General features: G+C 44.4%; 1 protein-coding gene across 7 annotated transcripts in view; it reads right to left on the bottom strand.

Moving 5' to 3' along the window:
* Positions 1-22,026, bottom strand: part of Cdk5rap2 (CDK5 regulatory subunit associated protein 2) — a 191,474-nt gene that overhangs the window by 8,189 nt on the left and 161,259 nt on the right. For 6 of the 7 annotated variants that reach the window (XM_052716613.1, XM_052716614.1, XM_052716616.1 and 3 more), the window contains 8 exons: positions 17,830-17,949; positions 14,285-14,398; positions 12,308-12,497; positions 11,378-11,502; positions 10,108-10,356; positions 8,166-8,243; positions 7,233-7,498; positions 4,187-4,330 (listed from right to left, as the gene is read on the bottom strand). In XM_052716613.1, the coding sequence (XP_052572573.1) occupies positions 4,187-4,330; positions 7,233-7,498; positions 8,166-8,243; positions 10,108-10,356; positions 11,378-11,502; positions 12,308-12,497; positions 14,285-14,398; positions 17,830-17,949 (1,286 nt within the window). The remainder of the gene's footprint in view (positions 1-4,186; positions 4,331-7,232; positions 7,499-8,165; positions 8,244-10,107; positions 10,357-11,377; positions 11,503-12,307; positions 12,498-14,284; positions 14,399-17,829; positions 17,950-22,026) is intronic. The other variant, XM_052716615.1, reaches the window with a different exon arrangement.

The following is a 22,026-nucleotide window of genomic DNA, read 5'->3' as shown; positions in this document are numbered from 1 at the left end:
CCTTCCCTACTGGGAGCTCAGGAAGCCATGTCATGACAGATGGCAGCAATGATCCCAACCAGCAAAGAGCTCTTCTCTTTTCTCTGAGTACCAGTGCCTATCGAAGAGCAGGTGCCAGTCTCCAGTTTGCAGGCCATGGCTTACTAGCACTCACCTAACACTGTATATCTTCAAGCTAGCACTTAAAACAAGGACATTTAAATATTTATGTCTGCTGTTCCACTGGATTTAAATCTTCCCGTTCATCTCATGACAAAAGTATACAGCAAGATTCTGGAGCCTAGTTCTGCCACTTCCTGGCTGCACAAGTCTGAGGCAAGTCATGTGACATCCTAAGTGTTGGCTCCTGCTTCTGGAAAATAGGACTAAGAATGTGCAACTCCAGCTAACAGGGAGGATTCTGAATGATGGCCACCCAAGGAAATGATAAACCGTGGGTATGGCGATAATCCTGATCTTACTGTTACACATTGTACACATGCATTGGAACCTCACAGCATGTTCCATAAAAATGTATAATTTCGTCAATTAAATATAAAAATATGCTAATTTTTGAAAAAATGAATGATGACACCTTGACCTATTTGTCCAAATATACTCTATTTGTGAATTAAAAAAGAAAAAGAAAACTTAGTACCTGAGGCCACAATAAGGGATAAGATTTTAGTGTAACTAGTATATTCGGCACCAAGCAGGCATTTAGACCAACAAATAGGACTGGAAGACACCCCTCCCAGAGGCCACACATGCAATCAGTGCTTCGTCTGGCTTCTGGGGTAGGTTTTCCTTTTCCTGCTTATTCTTGGTTATCCTTTTCCTTTTTATGATGAACATTTCAAATACCTATAAACGTCGACAGAATTGGACAGGAATCTCCAGGAACCCACCCAGAACCAGCAACTATCAATTCAAGGCCACACTGATTAGCCTCCCTCCAAAATCATTTTGAAACTGACCATGTTATTTCATTTATGAAATATTTTAGAATACATCTCTTAAAAAGTTTTTTTGAACCTGTGATAGCATTAGCACACCTAGAAAGTGAAGATAACTCCTGAGTCCTATTTGAGTAAGACTCATCTGAGGACACAAAACCCCAGATACCAGACTTGTAAAGCAATTGTATTAGGAATGCTCAATCTATTTAAAGTCTATTATCAAATCTTGAAAAATAACCAAAGACAGACTTCTTTAAAAAAACACAAAACAACAACAAAAAAACAATCCATTCATCTCAGCAGCCAAACAAGAACTCTGTTGTTACAAGCTACTTTCTTTTAATCTGTGGTTCTCAAAGCTCCTGGGAGTGAGTGTTAACAGACACTCCAGGCTGGCAGAAATGAGGCCCTGGCAGCCGCCTTCTCAAAAACTTCCAGGGGATGCTATGGTGCAAGTCCAGGATCCACCTCCCTCTTCCTCACTAGGATGTTATATGTTCTAAGCTTATCTTGTGTTTCTGCCCAGACCTGAAAGAAGGCATTTCCTGCAGGACCCCTGGCCCAAGCCCTGGAAAGAGGCCCTTAGAACCAGCATTAGGATATCTAGTGGGCTTGCTGCTCTGAATCCAATTATTTCTACAGCCTTTTATGTGGAGGGATTCAGTCAATTTTTAAAACAGAAAATGCATCAAGAGTTCATTTTTATGTTTATAATTCAAATTTAGGATTATATGGTTTTCATTTCTATGATTTCATATTTATTGTTCTTTTAGAAAAACTCTCAGGTCCTAATGAAATCTCGCATTGTTTATCTTACATCACAGACGAAGGAACCTGCTACCAAAGCTACTAACCTAAGGCTAAGCCCCAGACCCCACATGGTGGAAAGAATAAACTGACTTCTGCAGGTTGTCCTTTGACTTCCTCCTGCATGCTAGTGCACAAGCATGCGCCCACACATAAAAAAATAAAGAAATGTAAAGAATTTACAGTTATCTTACAACAGGAATGTACCAGATTATTAATATCAGTGTCTGCGAACAACATAACCACTGAAAACCATTGAAAACTGTGTGCTTTCAGGAAGTCTCAAACCAGTGTGGTGTATCACTGGCATGTCTGCTCCCATGGCCATGTCCCCAGCGATACACAGTATGGCTGGCTGATTTTCTACTGCTATGAATTTTCAGACATTGCTCCCTCACTCCCATTTTGATTAACTCTATTTATAGTTATATAAAGTTTTATATGGCTCTAAAGTCAATTCTACAAAACAGTGTTGATTAGAAAAACCATCTTCTACCCCTGACCCTCCAAGCTAAGCCATCACAGTCCTATGAGTCTCCTGTTTTAAGGATATGTCTACATTTGGCAACCCTTCATATACATTTCTCAGATAAATTGATGCACTTTCCAGAGCATTGCTAGGGGCTGAAGGGGGAAATGAATTAAATATAAAGGCAAATAAACAACACAGAGAAAAGAGCAGGCTGTCAAGTACTTAGGCTTTCTGCTATAAACTCAGAAGTCTGCTTCACACACACTAAGCAAAAGGTGCCACATGAAGAACAGGCAGAAAAAAGAAACGTGCCCAGAAGCAACTTCCCACCACACAGGGGTCAGTCCATGTACACCAGCAACCGCATCGGTGCATCTCTGAGGTCCTCCTCAGCTCTGAAATCCTATGACACTGACACAAACATAATCAATTACCTGAGAAACCTTCAGGAAGAAGGGTGAATCGTCACAAAGACTGATAGTCACCAGACTGATTTGCAAGGAAGACGATCAACAGGGCTACAAATTTAGCGTGTGTGTGTGTGTGTGTGTGTGTGTGTGTGTGTGTGTGTGTGTGTGTATGTATTAGACACAAACTGGATTCTGTCCACTTAACAAACAGCTGCTTCTGCCTGCTAAGGGCAAAAACATTGCACTGATGGTAAACTGTTTAGCTCAGACATGTTACCTTAAAAATAATTTAAAGCAGGCACTGATTTTGGAGAGTGGAAAGAAATTATTCATTCATCCATCTAGTCACTCATTCATTAAAAAACATGAACAAAACAGACACAGACCCTGAAGGAAAACAGGGAGACAGGCATTAAAGCAAACAAATATATAATTACAATGTGTGATAAGGGCTTCGATGAAATAGAAGATGATGCTATGGCTGAGCGATCAAGGAGTCCCCTCTATTTATGTAACATGTAAAACTCGAGGGTAAGAGGCAGCCAGCAGAGAGGCACAGGACATACACAGCAGGCAGACTCTGTGTCATGCAAGCCTCCAATGGAAAAGAGTCCGTGGCTTCAGAGAAAGCAAAGCCAGTAAGGCTAGAGCTCAAGTGGTCTCATATGATATCACTCATCTTTCACCCAATGCTCCACCAACTACAAGTGGGCTTGGAATGACTGCCCTATGCCACACGAATGATTATGAACATCCTTGAGCTTAGTGTATCCAAATTCCTCCCCAGAACAATCACGTCATGGGAACTTTCCATGCAAACAACCCCATTGTCTGGTTCTGGAGGTCTGAGAGCTGCCAAAACTAAATGAGGGGTGACCTGAAATGCAAACTTCCCTTCTGCCTTCCTGCTCACCTTTGGAAAACATCTGTCCATCCAGCCAAATAAAGTAGAAAATATCCACTGGGCTGCTAAGCAGAGCTCTACTATCCTTTTCCTGCTTGCTTCTCTCTCAAGGAGGCTTGTGATTGGCCAGAGTATTGAACACTGTGCCAGGACACACATGAGCCCCACTGATAAAAGGCAAGAGAAGGCTCCACCTGCCTAGCTCCTGACCTTTCACTCTCAAATAGTTAAAATAGTTTTTCACTAAAATCCAGTGGAAGCCATCAATAGATCAGAAGGTCCAGATAGAGATAGCTAAAGTGCAAGGTGCTGCTAGGAATATGAGCAAGCTGGTCCATAAGGACAAGCTGACATGCAAAACCTATCAAAACCAAGGACAAACCCAGAGTTCACATATGTATGCTTTAATATCAGCCCTTCAACCCAGGCCCTGAACTTGTTTCTTTTCATGTACAAAGTGTGAATGGGATCCCACTCAATAATGGCATGCTTGGAATTAGGTAAGAATTTAGTATGGCCCTTGGTACCTTGCTCTCTGACATATCCTCAAGGTGGGGCACATTAGCTGTGGGTCAGTCCTGAACTGGTAATAAAATAAACAGAGATTCAGGCCTCTGTGGTGTACTCGAGCCTCTGAGCATGTGGGATCACCTACCTGCTCACAGTGAAGAGAACACTGGCCATCTGTGGGGACTGAGACCCTCCAGAAGAGCTTCAGCAATCTTGAGGCTTCTTCCAGGATCAGCTTGGCAATGTTCATAATGGAGAGAAACTTGCTCAGAGGCACAGAGTGTGGACCCTACAAAGGATAACAAGGCCATTACATGCCACCTTGACAGGGATCACTCCCAGACAAGCACAATTTAACAGGCAGAAGGCTTCAGACTAGGGCTCCTATTTTACATGATGATCAGGATCTGGGATTACGTGACACTGGTGAGCTGTATATTAGAAGAGAATTTTGGCCGTAAGTTTAGCCCAGTCAGTAACCATGATTAGTAACCCATGGTAGCACCATCCAGATCACCATAGAGCAAATGGCAGCAACACAGCCCTGGGCACAACACTGCTATATTTGCCGCAGACAGCTTACTGAGAATGTATGGTGTCAGGGGCCTTTGAAACCTCAATCCCTCTCTGTGCTGCAGGTATACTCACATGGGGAGAGGTGTCAATCAAAGGCAAGAGGGAAGAAGGAATGTGGTGCAGAGAGGAGAGATAAAAAAGAAGAGGAAGCGGAAAGTGAAAAGCATTTCTTACTGCAACTGATAAATATAAATCTACATACCTGTTTAGATAGCAAAATGACAAAAATATGAATATTATTCAATAAAGACAAAGGTGTACTGAGACAGATATTAGCTCAAAACCATAGACACAAGCTGTCTCTAGAGAGTAACGCAACATGCTAACAGTTATCAAGATTCCTAAAACCTTCACAGCCTATAAACTGGGAAACCCACTTTACATCTAGTCAAAATATAGTCAGAGATTTGTACAAAAAGATGACTCGGTGCAGCTGACATGCCCACAGACAGTGAAAGAGAACAGTCCATGCTATGTCTACAGTAGCTTATTGGCAGCCATTGAAAAGGCAAGGGCTCAAAAGGAAAAGTATTAATACCATGTAGCTGAAATATATGAACCTCGTATTTCTGATTATTTGATAAACTTTATGAGTGTCCCAAAAGCATGTTTATTTTTGTATGTTTATTACACACACACACACACACACACACACACACACACACAATTTAAGTGCAGACTTTTAAGCAGTACTTGAAGAGACATTTTGTTTTTATGCTTTTCTATAATTTTTAGCTTTCAAAACAAGTATTTTTATCAGAAAAGAACAGGAATCTTATTAGTGTTAATTTATTCAATATTATTTATCAATATTATACAAGGCTTAAGGGGACAAGGTACTGGTTATTTAATGTTCCATAAAAACACTATTCCTTCTCTCATGGAGCTTACCATCTAGTAGAAGATAAAATGCAAATCTGATTCTTAAATATAGTAAAACAAAAAAAGCAAAGCCCAACACAAAGCCAAAGCAAATACCACAGGAAACTCAGGTGTCTTCAGTAAAAATCCAGAGCAGCTGAGGAAATGATTCAGTGGATAAAGTGCTTGCTGAGCAAGCATGCCGGTCAGAATTTGATCAAGAACCATGCAAAAGCTTGGCATGTGTGGTAGCCATCTATAATCCAAGGACTACAGAGGGAGAGTTAGGGGACCCTGACCCTCAAACAAGCTGGTTAGCTACACTAGTGACCAGTAAGCTCTGGGTTCAATAGAGAAACTCCTCCTCAAAAAATAATGCAGACAACAATGAGAGTCGATGTCAACATCAGACCTCTACACAGAATATGCATCTGCACATATATATGTGACCACACACAGGTGATCACATATATAATACATATATACATGTACACCATACCTACATATGCATGCAAAGGAAAAGAAACCTCAAAAGTGGGCTCCAGAAGTGCTAACCAATGGAAGCTCAAAGGTCTACTACCATTTCTCACCTGGTGCCTTGGAGGAAGTGCATGACTTGTGTCTGTTAGGCACATGATGACTCATGTTTGTCAGACACAAAAGTCTGTGATAAAAGGCAGCTTGAGATGAGGAGGATTCCAGGATGAGGTAGGGAGAAGAGGGTGTTAGAGATGGGGAATCCCAAGCCGGGGGAGTCAGGAGAAGCAGGCTGGGGACAGATACGGTGGGGAACAGGAACTGCAAGCTGTGGCCCTGCCTGTTCAGAGTGGGACATGTCGGGGAAAGAGTGGTGACCAATGGTGGGTATACTGAAGTCAGCCCAGCAACCAGAAGTCCTCAGAGTTGCTGCCCAAGGAGAAGTGGAGTCAGTCGGCCAGCACTGTCCAGAAAGGCAAAACTGTCACAACAGAGAGCATGTTGGTTGCAGGACTGAGAACAGTCAGTTTCCAGCATCTCTACAATGAACAGATATCGCCTCCTTCACAGGGTTGTTCCGAGGAAACACACACATACACACTCATACACACACACTCACTTTCTCTCTCTCTCTCTCTCTCTCTCTCTCTCTCTCTCTCTCTCTCTCTCTCTCTCTCTCTCTCTCTCTCACACACACACACACACACACACACACACACACACACACACTCTTCTGCAGGAAGATGACCTTAAGGTGGACAAAGAACATCTCTCAGGAACACATGCATCACAGAGTGGCTGTAGGAAATTACCGTATGGCACAGTCAAGATGTGAGCTCAGTGTGGAAGGGTACACCCTGGTCAGGTCTCGTACAGTGTGCATGAAGGTTGGGACCTGGAACTGCTCACAGCAGCCCTAAAGCCCAGCAGACAAGTCTGCCCTGATGGTATGTAGGTGGAGGGGTCAAGTGACTAGATACAAGAGGACAGATGGACAAAGGGTGACTGAGAGACTGGAGAGAAAAGAGAAGTCACATAGCAGTGCAGCACTTCACTGAGCAGTGGCCATAGTAACCCAGGGTATGATCTCAACATGCTGTCCACTGATCACCAACAAACTGCCCCCATCACCTCTGGGCTTTCATGTCCAGCAGTTTCTGACTCCTTCTTTTTAGGGCTTTACTGAAGTTCAGGGTATTAGGAATCTTCCAGAGAAGATTACTCTACTTATTGAGAGCAGGAAGTGTCTCCCTCCACCAGCCCTGCACTCAGGTTACCTTTGGCTCCAGCTTTTGACTTGTGGGGGTCAGAGCCTCTTGAGTTTGAATGTCCATCTTGGCAAGCAGTCTCTGGCCCCGGCTGATCTGCTTCTGGAGGGCATCATAGTCCTCAATTAGACCCAGCATATGGTGGCCACTCTTGTTGGCCCACACATGGTGGTCAGCAACCAGGCAGGGCATGCAAGGGGGGCTGATGGCAGAAGTGCTGCTGTCACAGGAGAGGGAGTCAGCATCAGTTCCGGAGAGCAGAGGAGCCTCAGAAGCTACAAAAGGAGAGGCAAATGTTAGATGTACTCGGGGTGGCATCTGTGTTCGTGGAGCTATGTTACCCCACGTTGGTCAAAGAGTGAAATCAACTTAACCAGTGTCTATTGAACACCCACTCTGTAGCAGATCCTAGACTGCCAAGATGAGCCATGCTCTCACTTGCATGACAATAGCTCAGGGTCTATGGGAATACTGAGGCTGTAAGAAGTATGAACGCACAGTGAGAGCGAGCCAGAGCTCAAGGGAAAACAACTGTCTGAGCAAAGGAGAGAAGTCAAGGAAGGCTCCCTGGAAGAGGTGACATGAGCCAGGCTGGGCAGGAAGCCAACATTATGCAGGTAGAAAATCCAGCTGCTTTTTCACCTGGTTGTCTCTGACTGGGGCAGCTGAGAGGCATTTTAAAGAGACATCTGCACTCTTGAGTCTTGAGGGGGCCTAGACTGGTGAAAATTAGACAATGGGAGCATTTTAAAGCCTAATTCAGAGGCAATGACTCATCTGTGTGGTCACCCAACTGCAGAGGGATGAGGCCATCCACTACTGCGGAAGTCAAACCCCAGAGACCCTGAAATCCAGCAGCCAGGGATTCCAGGAACCTCCTCCTCCTCTATTTCAACAGCCCTAATGTCATACCCAACACTACTGCAGCTCCCCAGTTTGTACCTGATTTAGGTGCCATTGCCTGAGTGGATTCAAACAAATCAAATGAATTATCACTGGCCTCAGGACATTTGTTGCTGTCTACAACAAAACCGAACAAGAAAGGAAAATTTCAGCTTTACCATCATTAGCACTAAGAAAGGATGAAATTAGAACATGGTAGAGTATCTCACACGCATCCATTCATTTCAGAAGGAAAACATTCACTCACACCTTCTCTGCACACAGTCCTATAGCCAGGACCATGTATGTTCCATTCACTCCCCGGTACCTGGTGTAGACACCAGGTAACAGAGTAGCCAGGCCCAGAGCCCTTTCTCAAAGAGCCCTCCTGTCAAAACAGTGAAGAGTCAACTTCATCTCAGGGTGGTCAGGGATAAGGGAGGGAAGCACTGAGATGGGGAGTTCAGGTGAGGGGGCTATCCCCAATATGGCATCCCAGAAGCTGGCATCTGAATTATCTTTTAGGACTTTTTCAGTGTCCCATGGAAAGGAGGGGAAGAATAGCCAAGCAGAGTACTGAGCAGGTACAAGGATGCAGGCATGAGTCATCATTCAGGGAGAAGGCACACAGTTCCTGTAGCTAAGGTCTGGGTACAGAGGAAGTTATAACAGGACACAGGGTTTGTACCCTGAGAGCTAAGTGATGACTCAAGGTGGGGCAATGTTAGGTTGAGGTCTATGTTTTAGACTGGAGGAGTCAGTGCGGAAGCTGCTATAGTGACCTGAACATGAGAGGAAAGTGACCTGCAACAGAACTTGGAGGTAATACATCTCAAACACTTTACCAGAGGTCCATAATACAAGAAGCACTCTCACACCTGAGAAGCTACCTAACTCTTAAGAGCCTGGTGGGCAGAGCAAGTGCTGTCATTTGTTTTTTAAAGAAAAACACCAAGAGACTGAGATAACTCAGCATGCCAGTGGCAGAGCAATGCATATGTTCAGGTCTTGTGATCTCCCATGCAAATTTCTTCCACTCATGCCCCACTAGGGATGTGAAGTAATGGTACTCCAGGCAAAGATACTTTGATAAGACCTCCAAATCCTCTGAGGTAAAACCCTAGTGGGTTTTATCCTAACAATACTGCTTAACAGAAAAAGCCATGCTACCTTTTTTTTTTTTAAACTAGAACTCCAAACCGACAGAGGAATGGTAAAGTAACAGACAATAATCCAGTCACTTGGAAGCCCATGTGTGAGCTGCTTGCTGGTTGGTTCCAGCCCCCAGGGTGTGTGTGGCAAGGCTGCCTTATCCTCTGCCCCTTCCCAGGCATCTCTAACCCTATACAAGTACACAAGCAAAGCAAATCAGACCCACCTGTTACCAGGAAGCTTCCAAGGCCTTACATGATGATGAAAGTCAGAGTAAGGGGTCTGGGATCTCATTTAAAGACAAGAGAGTGGGGTGTAGAGGTGCACACCTTGAATACCAGCACTGGGAGGCAGAGGTAGGCAGGTCTCTGAGTTTGAGGCCAGCCTGGTTTACAGAGCGAGTTCCAGGACAGCCAGGGCTACACAGAGAAACTCTGTCTTGAAAAACAAAAAACAAAACACGAGTTGGACAGCCATGGCTCACACCTTTAATCCCAGCACTGGGAGGCAGAGGCAGGAGGGTCTCTGAGTTCGAGGCCAGCCTGGTCTATAGAGAGAGAGTTCCCGGATAGCCAGTGGAACCCTCTCTCAAAAAAACAAAACAAAAAAAAGAGGCAAGATAATGAAAAGGCCTTGGTGAGTTGTGAGTGGGATGAAGCAGCAAGACTGGAGACAGCATGGGCCACTGGAAGCCCTAACTCCATTCGGGAAAACCCAGTGTCTAGTCAGTCAGAGAACATGCAACAGCGTTGAGAGGAGAGCTGAGAGCAGCCGGAAGGGCAGCACTCAGAAGCCCACATACCATAGAGACCCATAGAGCAGAACATCCACAGAGTGAGAAGTCCCCTACCGTGTTTGTCCAGCTGAAGGGACCACTCGGTGACAGACAGGGCCTTGACAGCCACAGTGAGGGCCCCTTCCTGGGCCTTCTTCAATCCCTGTGACAGCTGCTCTTCCAGCTTGCTCCTCAGGGTGCTGTTATTCTGGATGCTCCTTTCTAGCTGGTCACGGAGAGCCTGTATCTCTGTCAGGAGGCCATGCAGGTTGCTGAAAGAATCAGGCCCCTTCCAGCCTTCTCCAGATGCCTCACCTTGGGCTTCTGCAGACATACGCAAAGGGAAGCCTTGACATTTCCCAAGATCAAAGGTCAGCCATCAAAGAGACTCAAGGGCATTTCAACCCACAACCATCATCCAGCCCCCTCCTAGGAACTAGGTACAATTTAAAATAACAACTCAACTTTAAAAACAAAAATATTGGCTGACTTAATTGCTGCTATTCCACAGGCTAAGTAAGAGCTGGAAATTAATTTCACTTCTGGCCATAAAAGCCTAGCAAATTGCACACCAAACCCCAAAATTATGTCTAGTAGTAATAAAATCTATTTGGACCAGAATTATAGAATGAAAGGGGATGATTTTAAGGGCTACAGTATATTAAAAAGGCAGGCACAATAGCAAGAACAAGAGAAGCAACTTGAGAAGAAACAAAAGCTGAGAGATGACCCTTTCTAGATAAACTTTCAATAGGGAGAAACCATCTGGAAAATTAGTTTTAGAAAACCCCCCACTGTGCCTCCAAATTGACTCTCAAACATTAGACCTTACAGTCAGGCATTCTGATCTGTGTTCTCTAGAAGCAGAGTCAAGCACCTAAGAGCAATGTCCAACTTTGGAATATCTGCTGGATGGAGGACAGGGAATCTATGACAAAGTTACTTCTCGGATGCCTACTATGTGCCAGGAATGTGGCTTGAATGTTTTAATAAATGCCCTCATTTGACTTTCACAGCCCCATGACGTGGATACTGAGAGCCCTGCTTACAGAGGCTGTAACTGACCCAGTTCTGGTGAAGTCAGAACAAGCTGAGATGAAGGAAATGAGACTCCAGACGTCAGCTTGGCCAAAAGCCAGTTATGGTGATGTATACCTGTAAGGCTAAGGCAGGAGGATTTTTAAATGAAGGCCAGTCTGTGCTATACAGAAAGACCCTACCTCAAAAACAAAGAGTGGGCCAAAGAGTTTGTTTCAAGAGCTATCTTCCCACACCCATCGAACAGTTTTTGGGCTGAGCTCATAGCCCTGAGATGTCTCAGTCCTGGCCCCTGAGCACACAGTACCTTGCTGTAGCTTCCTATGCTCCTCGTCCAGCTTCTCATACACCTTCAGCTCCACTCGGAGGGACTGCAGCAGCTTATCGTTCTGGGAGAGCAGCTGCTGCTTCAACTTCACTTCTTCCTGTACCCTGAAACAGTCCCAGTATGGGAGGAAGGGTAAATTCTTCCTCCAGGAGGCTTATCCAGTTCCCACAGGGCAGGACCAGGCCATCTCAGTAAGAGTGTGGACAAAATGTGCTGAGACATGCATTTTTAAGAGTTCCATCACAGCTCCCAGTTCCCACATATCCTATGTCTCATGCTTAATAGACCTTCTCTTAAGTAACCTTTCCAGCCATTCTAAAGGAAGGTGTCTGATGGCACCTGGGCAGGGATGAGGGTGGTCACTCAGAAAGGACAGACAGGCCTGTGTGTTGACACATGGAATAAGGCAGAGTCTAAGAGGGATAATGAGTAGATTTGCATATCCCTGGCTCACTCAGAGTCTCCCAGTGGCCTATGCCATCTGGAGCAAAACTGGAGTCTTTATAGGGCTAGCAGCAAAGCACGATTAAGGATCCACCCTCCTCTCTTCTCTCAGCTCCTACAACAGCTAAGCATAGCACCTTCTCTGGTTTGCCACAGCAACTCTGTCTTAGGGTCTATGAGCCTTCTGTCAAACATGGTCATCTCCAACAGTCTCAGCTCTCACATGCTCACTGTGTGTCTATACTCAAAAGGGGTCTTTTTAGAAAGCCCTTCCTTGACCACCCTAGGTGAAAATGCCAGCCACCCCCAGCATTCTCCTCCTCCTTTAGAGGACCATTCCTCATACATTTTATGCCCAGCTGACAGTACTTGTTTCTGCACACTAGGGCTGGAGACACTGTGCCTAGTGCCATGATCACATCCCCAAGAATAGCAGGCCACCAGGGACACCTGACTAGAGCCCACCTGCTCAGTTCCTGGCGGCTGCTGCAGACCTCCTGGGTCAGCTGCTGGTTGTGTCTCTCCTTCTCACAGATGTCTCTCTGCAACCTTTCATTTTCTTCCTTTACACTGGTGTACTCTAGCTGAAGGTGCTCAAGACTTGCCACCTTCCTGGACAGGGACTCAAGTAATTTTTCATTCTCTTTCTGTTTATCTGCAAATACCAAAATGAGAAGGGATTCCATTTGTTTTCTCCAACCTTATTACACTGGTACAGCACTTCAGCTCACACACTCCAAGAATACAGAAAAGAATGAGATTTAATCTGGCATTTATGGCTCCGGCATTCCAATTATCTTATGCATTTTAGGCAGATAAATCTGTCAATATCAAGGCTGCAGATTAAACATCACTAGAATGAAAGGGGGCTGTTTAACTTTCTATTACATAATGTGCCTTGAAAACCTGTTACTTTGCCTTAGAGAGTATACATGGTGGGTAGAGCAACAGGCAGGAGCCCAGAGTCAGTGATTGTGGGGAGCAGCAAACCTCCTGCAGAGCCCCATGGAGGAATAAAATACTCTTGGAGGCTCAGGAGACAAGAAGGCCTAGTTGGAGGCAGAGTGACTGAGTTCTCAGGCAGCTTCTCCACTTGCTGGCTGTGACCCTCCTCAGTGCCTCAGCTTCCTCCCTTGGGCCAGGGTGAGGATGCTGAGTTGCTCTCTGTACAGGCTCATTATTAGCCCAGGCCTAGGAAGAACCATACAAGAGCTGAAGGAATGGTAATGGTGACACATCCCAGCATTAACTGTACAGCACTACAGCAAGCCCTCACATGTTTCAATGTCCTGTGTCTTTGCAGCATACTGTGAATTTCCCCATCTTCCAGATGAGAAACAGATGAGAGATAGGGTTAAGGCTTCCCTGTAGCCATATAGACAGGAAGGGGCACAGCCAGGATGTGGATCTGCTCTTAACCATAATTCAAATATTGCCATGTATGCTGGGGCTCCTGCTGGTCCACATGACATCAGCACAGCCACATCATTCCTGACTGGTTCACACTCTCCTCCTCCCTCACCTAGGCCTTGTCTATTCTCCTCTCATCCTTAGGCACCTTGGGTAATCATTCCTTTCCTTTTTAGACTTGACCCTTGAGGACTAGGGTCTCTGAGCTGAGTGAGGGTCCTGCCACTCTCTGGCCTGCCTTTATCACAGCAGGCTTCACTCCTCCTTGCTACAGGTTTGCCCATTTTACCCATCAGACTATAGTCTTCTGGTGCAAAACACAGGACTTGTTTATTCTGTATCAGTTTATCAAGCCCCCCCTGTAGGACAGGGTAGAGAAAGGCAGATGAATGAATAATGAACTGCATGAGCCCAAATTTTGACTCTTAAGGCAAAATCAGTATCTATATCCCCCAGGATTGTGGGATAACCTGGCCTACATTGCAGCTGGAGCACCTCTGGCTCAGTGACCACATCAGGGCAATTGCTTGGGCTGTGAATTCTTACCTGAGAAACAGCGCTAATACTCCCTTACTCTAGAATCATTCTAAGTATGAATGATACCATAAGTAAAAGCTCTTCAGAAGTTAAGCTCCAAGAAAGGAATTAAGGATCTTTATAAGAATTGATGGATAAACTTCACTGGTAGGAGAAAATATCCAGTTGAGATTTGGCAATAATAAATTTCCAGCGCTTCTCTCTTCCTCAGTCATGATGGGACGAGAGAATATAGTACCATGTACTGAGGCCCTAGTAGAGACACTGCTCTGGGGGCTTTATACTCTAGTTGTTACAACAGCTAGGTGAGGCATTTCTTGACCAATCTGTGCCCTAGTTTTCTTCGCTATAAAACAGGAATGCCCCATAGGTGATGTGCAGTTAAAGACAGACAACTGTCAGACCCACGCCATTGGACTCTAGGGTGTCAGCTCTGGATATCCTTTGACACAAGGGCTTCGGGACTCAGGCTGCAGGTGGCCCCTGATTTCTTACCTCTGGACCCTTTCTCAAGCATCATACTGAGGGCCTGGTTCTGCTTCCTCAGGAAATGTATCTCTGACGTCAGAGAGCTGTGCAGCTCTGAGCCGTAAGCAGCATTTATGGAACCTATAAGAACACACATGAATGGTGATTTACAGACAGCCTCCAGGCAGGATGGATGAATCTTCCTAGGAAACATGTTTAAACAATGAAGAAATACAGCATGCAACAAAAACCAGCCTCATGAACCATGTAACATACAGCCAGAGCCTGAAGGGCAAGGAAAGTGAGCTTAAAGTGGAGGCAGAGGAGGCCTCCATATCCCAGCTGCCCTCAAGATGAACAAGGATGAACCACAGCTGAGTGAGAGATGACGGTAGCAACCATCATGACTAACTGCCTCTTAGGCCTTGGCCTTGACTCTGAAGCAGCTCAGTGTGACTCTGTACCCTCTGGTCTTTCTCACCCTCTCCCTGTCTTAGGAGATGTGACCGAGGCTTGCGCCTGGGAGCTATCCTAAACTCCCCTTGTCCTCCTGTCCAAGCAGGCAACCACAGCTGCTGACTCTTCTCCAGAATGCTCCGACTAAGGCAGACTCTCTCCTGTCCTCTAGGCCTCAGCACCGTGACTAGCTTCGTTCCCTGATGTGTGTGTACCAATGCACATGTATCATCAAAGCACAGTCTTTTCACTGCTATTTCATGCTGAAACGTATCTGGTGGCCTACCACTACGAAAAAATGTCCAAATGAAACACAAGATCAAACTTCTCAGTCTCAAATTCAAGACCCTCCATTGTTCTGCTCCAGTACCACACCATACTCCACTCTCTCTCCACTCAGACCCCAGTGTCCAGAAAATGCAGGTAACCAGGTGACTTGTGTGCTCGCCACACGCACTTCCCCTGTCAAAACTATCCTCTATCAATTCCTGACTTAATTTCCCTCCTATGAGTGGACATGCTGGAGTTGGGGTCTAGAATTAGACAGATGAGAGGACATATCCTCTTCTGTAAATACCTTACCAAGCTGCTGTCTATCTGATGACATTTTACTGCTTTATGTCAGTCAATCTAGGGGATGCCTCTTGCTGGGCACCTCCTTGGCCTCCCAACCTCAGCACTCCCCTCTGCACATCTGTCTGCACCATTATAGTGTTCCATTCAGAGCTGGCCTCTGAGCACTTACGGTGTGCCCAGTGTCATCTCTATGTGGCAGCCAGATGCTTCCCTCCTAGTTTCTGTACTGACTCAGTTCACTTACTACACCACAACCAAAATGCCATATCCTTGTGCTCCCAACACCAGGTGAGGACACAGTCAGGGGTCTCTGGCAACCAGTGAGACCTAGGTGAAGCTTGCTGAGGGCTTCAAGGAGATTCTGCACTAGAGAAGAGGGAAGCCCCAGGCTCTTCCTTCCCATACCTTGGACACTGTCCTAGGAGGATGGTATGCTGATACTAAATAGTCACCACGGAAGTCAGCCCAAGAGCTATCTGCCTCTGGGGTTCTTGTGATAAATGGAAGTATAAACAAACACCCCTTGTTTACATAGCTTCCTTGTCACATTTCTTTCCAGCTACCTACAGCAGAAAGCACCCTGGTATATAGAAATAAGTGCCTGTGGTGTAGGTCCACATCCCTTAAAAACAAGGTGTGGCTAGCTGTCCTGGAAATATTCTTCCCATTCCACAGAAGTTTTTCTGCAGCAAGTGAGTCATACAAAATGAAATCAGATTAGCTTTTATTCACAAATATCTCTTCCCACCATCTTCCTCTACTTATCCCCGTGAACTCTGGGATCATTCCAGAGTTCCTGCCTATCTCCTGCTTCTTAATAGTTGCAAGGCATTAGGCAAGTTGCCTAACTCCCCTCAAGTCTTGGTTAGCACAATAAAAACACCCATGCTGTTGTTCCGTGGTTATCATCAGTGTTAGTATCTAGATGAATGGAGAGTGAGGCCCCAAGAGAACAAGCATCAGAAATCCCAACATCGACACTGATCAATGCCAAGGTATTACTTGAAAATAAATAAACAATAGGCCATAAAACATCCCTGATTCACTAAGCCTAACTAGGCCCAACTGACCTAGTGAGGACTATTTGGATACTATGAGGCAAGACTTTGCTTTGAGTACCACCTCCACAGTTAGCCCAGACATCTGGCAGTGAGCTGGAGGCTCTAAGGCATACGGTAACAGTTTTTGACAACATTATCCCTTGACATCATAAGGAGTCTTGCCCTTTTCAGACCTGTCCCCAAGATGAGCATCTCAGATGGGGGGGGGGGGGCAGGACTGCTTTTAGTTTTGTCTTTCCAGAAACTGTGACAGCATGGTGAGAACAGTACGTCTTTCCACGATGGTGAATACTTTATGAGTGCCTTTCTGTAAACTTCCCTGTCAGAGGGAATTACTCTCCAGAGCCATTTGGGCTCCATTGCAGCGGGTAGCCATTTGAACCCCCAAATAATTCTATAATTGGATTTGCTGGGGAAAATGTAAAACAGAATGAATCTAACTCAGGCATTACTAAGAGTGGACATCAAAGGTCTAGGCATGTATTTTTTTTTTCCCCGTGTTTGACACAACTAATAACTCAAATTAATCAAATTTCCTCCTTGTGAGGGAGGAGGATGAAGGATGCATGGGATGAGTGGAAGCCCAGGTGGAGGATTGGAAGCTTCTTGCAAACCGTAGCAGGAACTGTAGTACTCCCAGAACTCCCAGAAGCTGCCTTATGGTGTGAACTATAGAGCAACAAGAAATGGACTGCTGTCCAAGTCTTGAGTTTTACCAACGAGTACTACCTTTCTAGAACTCGGTGATCTCATCTCTAAAATGGCATCAGGGTCCTCACCCATTGCAGAGCATCAAAAGATTGAAAGTTAAACTGGCCATGTTACATGAAATAGTAAAATAAAACCAACAGTGATAAAAGCAACTATTTATTAAGTGAGCACTGAGCAAGGCCTTGTTCATGATACTGCCTCATTTAACATCAGAAAAACCCTGTTTCCTGAAACAATTAAGACTAGAGTGAATTGCCCAAAGTCACAAAACCGATCAACAGAAGAGCTACATCCACACCCAGGTCAACCCAACCAACTTAAACAATACAATGAAGCTATGAAGGAAACCAAGAAAAGTGAGGAGGAAAGGAGGGAGGGAAGGGTTAACAGGTACAGCGTGGAGCAGTTGGTTTCTGAACTATGTGAAAGAGTGTCTTATGGGTGTTCAGTTTTCAAGGAAGACCACTCCCTTCAAAGCAAACTGTGGTGGGGTAGGAATACTGCTGGCCTTCTTTGGCCTGAAAGATTTGTCAGACTGATAAATGCTGATAATTTATGGTCTATTATGATGAAAAGGCAAAATATTGTTCTATTCTATTTTAGAATCCCTATCTATACCTCTACAGTGAGGACCCAGCTGCAGTTTAGGACCCCAGAGGCTGGCCAACATCTCCATGCCACCTGGTTCACAGAGAGCCTCTACAGGCAAACACATCACAGAGCAACCCACCCAATCCCACTCCTTAGCCTGGGAAAGTCCTTTCTTACCTTGGTCAGCCTCAGACCCCTGCCGTTCCAGCTGTTTCCGGAGCTTCTCATTTGTTTTAATAGATTCTTCCAAACGCTTTCTCAGAGTTCGAATTTCCTGTATGTGTTCCATTAGTAAGTCTGTAGGAAGGAAGAATATTTTAAATTTAAAGTTTGAAGCCCCCAACAAATTGAATAATTTATAGATTATGCAGAGATCTTGAAATTTCAACAGTATTGGATGTATTGAAATAGTCAGCAGCTGGCAATTCTTTCCCAAGCTTGGGGGAGGCCAAGCTATTTCCCACAGCCCATAGCCATGGCTCCGTAATGGCTCTCTGCAGCCCTCCATGAGGAAGCAACTTTACATCACACACAAAAATTATACTCCATACAATTTTAATGCTCACTCTAATGTAGCCTTTTATTCTTCTCAATATCAAATATTAATTTAAAATCTTCCTTATGGTGAAACTAACAGATCACTTTCAAGTCAGCCTGGACTGCCTGAGAGTTGATTAAGCTACTTTTGTAATGAATCCAGACAGTTTTCAAGGCTAGTTTTTTTTCTTTTTTCTTTTTTTTTCTTTCTTTCTTTTTTTTTGGAGGGAGTATGTTATCCATTTATCATTCATTAATTTCAAGACTTAAAACAATGCTGGTGAGATAGGTAATAAAAAGTATGATCTTGAGATCACCTGCTGTATGAGTATAAATGCTTATGACCTTCTGGGGCTATTTATATCCTAAGTTTTAGCAAAGTTCTCCAATGTCGTTTCCCATATAGTTCTACTTCCAGGAGTCTATTTAAGGAGATCATGTGAGATGCTCACAGGCACTTGCCAGAATGCATGAAAATACTCATCTGAGCATTACATGTGACAGGAAACTGAAACAGCTCAAATTGTTCATTGAACCGAGGTCCATTCACTATGATGAGGAATTACACAGTTATTCAATTATGTTGTGAAGACTATGAATAGCATGGAAATGTATTATGTTATTATGCTAAATTTCAAAAGATATGAAATTGGTTACAACATAATCACAGCTTTATTTAAGAACATACAGATAGTAGAAACAAACACACCAAAGAAGCAATTACAATGAAATATTAATTGTAGTTACCTCAGGGTGATAGATTTCATTTTTTTAAAACCTCCATTTGACATTTTAGCATATCACTTAACAGATAAAAACTTAATTTTTCCAAATTTCTTAGGATGAGCATGCATTATTTTTTTACCCTCTGCCACATCTCACTTCAACAGAGAAAGAAGGAAGCACAGTTTCACTCTAGAGGTGGATTTTCAGAGTCAGTGTTTAAAACATAATCACATTAAGTATCCAAAGGCAAAACTAATGTCTTTAATTCATCAATTAGGGTACACTCAGTATGTCTTAGTAATGTTTGTTTTAAAACATTATACTAATGTTATGACCCAGTTTTAATTCCTCCAAAATGGCTTTCATTTAAAAGTAGCACAATGTTACAGATCTTTTCCTAATTAAATAGTAATTTTGCCATGAATTTGAATGTTTATGAGATGACTTAATTCCCAGACCTTCAGCTATCTCCTATTAATGCCAGAAGTGTGGCAAGTCATTTGGTGGAATGTCTGCCTCCCGCTGCAGCAGCACGGCGGTAAAGGCTGTCTGTGCACACTCGTGGTGTGCCCAGCACTGGTCTTCCCGGCCCAGCCTCGAGGTCCTGCCAACCTTCTTCCCGAAGTCCATCAGCCCAGAGTCAGCCAGGAGCTCACTGGTTTGGACTGCCACCTTCCTTGCTGGTTTACTTGAGTCACATACTGCTGGCTGTGGGGTGATGCTGCTCCACACAAGCCATGTTTCACAGAGTCTTTGGCTAGAAGTGAGAATTATCACATGGGCTGGAGGAAAGACTCCCAGTGGAATTAGACACCGTGTATTAATTATGCAGCCACCCTTACTAGAAGGAAATACTATACCAGCCTTTCCAAAATGGGAGAAAAGGATCCACCTTACAGTAAATGCTTCCGATAAGTGCTAACTCGTAAAAACCATAAATCCTATAAAAAGCTACCACACACAGAAAAGAAAGAATAGAAAAAATGTGTGTCTTCTGCTGGGTAGTTCTAATTTCGAGAATCTATATTAAGAAAATGCCCTCAAAGAGGAAGGCTTTGTGTTCAAGACCCCCTGCAGCACTGTTTACAATTGTGAGATTATAGAAATGACTTAAATGCTGAGCTCTAGGAACAGAAGGAAAACTGCAGTTCTGCCATTCAAAGGCCTGCTCTAAAGCCACAAAAAGTGACATTATCTAACAACATGCCAGAAAGTCTATGGAAGAATGTTAAGTGAGCAAAGAAAAAAAATGCCAAATTATCTCTCTATACAGATTACAAACGTGACAAAAGGAAAAACAGATGCAGAAAAGAAAAGGCTGAAGAGAAATAAACCCAAAAAGAAGCAGTGGATATGCTTCAATGGCTCCAGAGAACTTGGTTCCTACTCAAGACAAGAGCTAGAGATGCACAAGCAGCCCAGGCACATCCCTGCCAAACAGAGACAGGGGACAGGCCTGAACCTCCAGGAAATTCGGAAAAATCAAATTTTTATCTATTTTAGCTGTTATCTCTTATCATATTAAAAACAAAATAGTGATAGGCAGAAGAGAGCTCTGTTCAAGACCACATAGAAAAAAGGGATCACATCTCCTCTGAATGATCCATTCAGCTGCACCTCCACTCATGCGACCAGACCTCATGCAGTGGTCCCAGGATCTTGGAGAGGGACTGTGCCACACTGGACTAAGTACAGAAGGAGGCTGCTCTGAGGACAGAGAAATGATTTATAGTCTAACCTGAAGTAGGTGAAGGCAGAACCCACAACCAGAAGAGATGGAGAAATCAAGTACTCACAAAAATCTCTAAGGGATACCACCCGAAAACCCAGGAAATCAGGTCCAGGTGACTGGCCACTGGAAGATTTGATTGCTTCCTGAGATGTACCAAGAATGTGCAGGTCATATTCTAGGTATGTCTAAGATGTGGGACCTGAGTGTCCAGAGAAGTCTCAGAGGACACCATGGGGCAAAGGCATGGCTCTAGTATCACTGACATATTGGTGGGACCTCCTCATCTAAAAGAAATCCAGTTGTTTAAACCAAAAGCTTCAAATATTTTTGAAAGCAACGTAATTTAGTGTTTAGTTTTTATCAAGAAGTGCTAGTGTCCAGTTTGTGCTACAGAATCCACTGTGGTGTCTTAGAAAAAACCCACTGGAATAACAAGAGATCAGAGACCATCAAGAGAGCTACAGAGAGAGTCTACAAATATCAAAGGCCTGAAACGATAGGTCGTGTTTCAAATCTTGCCTTCATGTGAATCTGCTCATTTGGACCATGCACGTTATCTATAGCCATGTTGTGCTTTAGAGCAGAGCTGTGCACCTGTAAGAGGACACACCTCTGAACAGCCACAGACATTCACTGTCTGCCCCTTCGTTGGAAAAGTTTGCTAAGCACAAATCCATCTGGCCTGCCTGTATGATCCTTTAAATCTTTGAAATACACTGAATGACAAACACTAAGTCCAACTTCCTATGCCAACAGAAGAAATGGAGATTGTAAGCTAAAAGGAGATTGGGGGAAGGTCCCTGGGAAGATGATTTGGTCAGTTTAGTCTACATCTGGAAACAGAACAAGGCAGAACATCTGTGTCTCTGAAATTCCTATGTTGAAGCCCTTACCACAAGTGTGATGGTGTCAGGGGGTGGAGCCTCTGGAGGAAATTAGGTCATGAGGATGCAATGCACAGGAATAGGATTAATGTCCTTGCACAGACCACAGGGATTTCCCCTGACCTTTCTTTCTCTATGTCAGAATTCAAGTGGGAAAAGGATGCTCACCAGAATTCAACTACTCTGCCTGTGAGGCACTCTGATCTCTGCTTTCCACACACCGGAATTGTGAGAGATGGATTTGTGCTGTCTTCAGTCCACAGGATTCAGCTGCAGCAGCCTGAGTGGACCAAAATAAAGGGCCTGACCCCATGGCCAAGAGTCACACCTTAAGGGAACTGTTTCAGGATGAGCAGAAACAATTGAGACAACTAACAACACTGGCATGTCTCAAGTGCTTTCAACCCACCCTTTGAAAAGAGCAGACCACCCAAGTCATCATTTAAAAAGAAACCAAGACTTCCTCGCTGCTACCCACACTTTTAACACCATGGC

The sequence above is a fragment of the Peromyscus californicus genome, unplaced genomic scaffold (genome assembly GCF_007827085.1).
Source record: "Peromyscus californicus insignis strain IS unplaced genomic scaffold, ASM782708v3 Scaffold_5__1_contigs__length_169319896, whole genome shotgun sequence".
NCBI lineage: Eukaryota > Metazoa > Chordata > Mammalia > Rodentia > Cricetidae > Peromyscus > Peromyscus californicus.
Note: the sequence above shows the minus strand (reverse complement) of the source record. Positions and strands in the feature narration are given on the sequence as shown.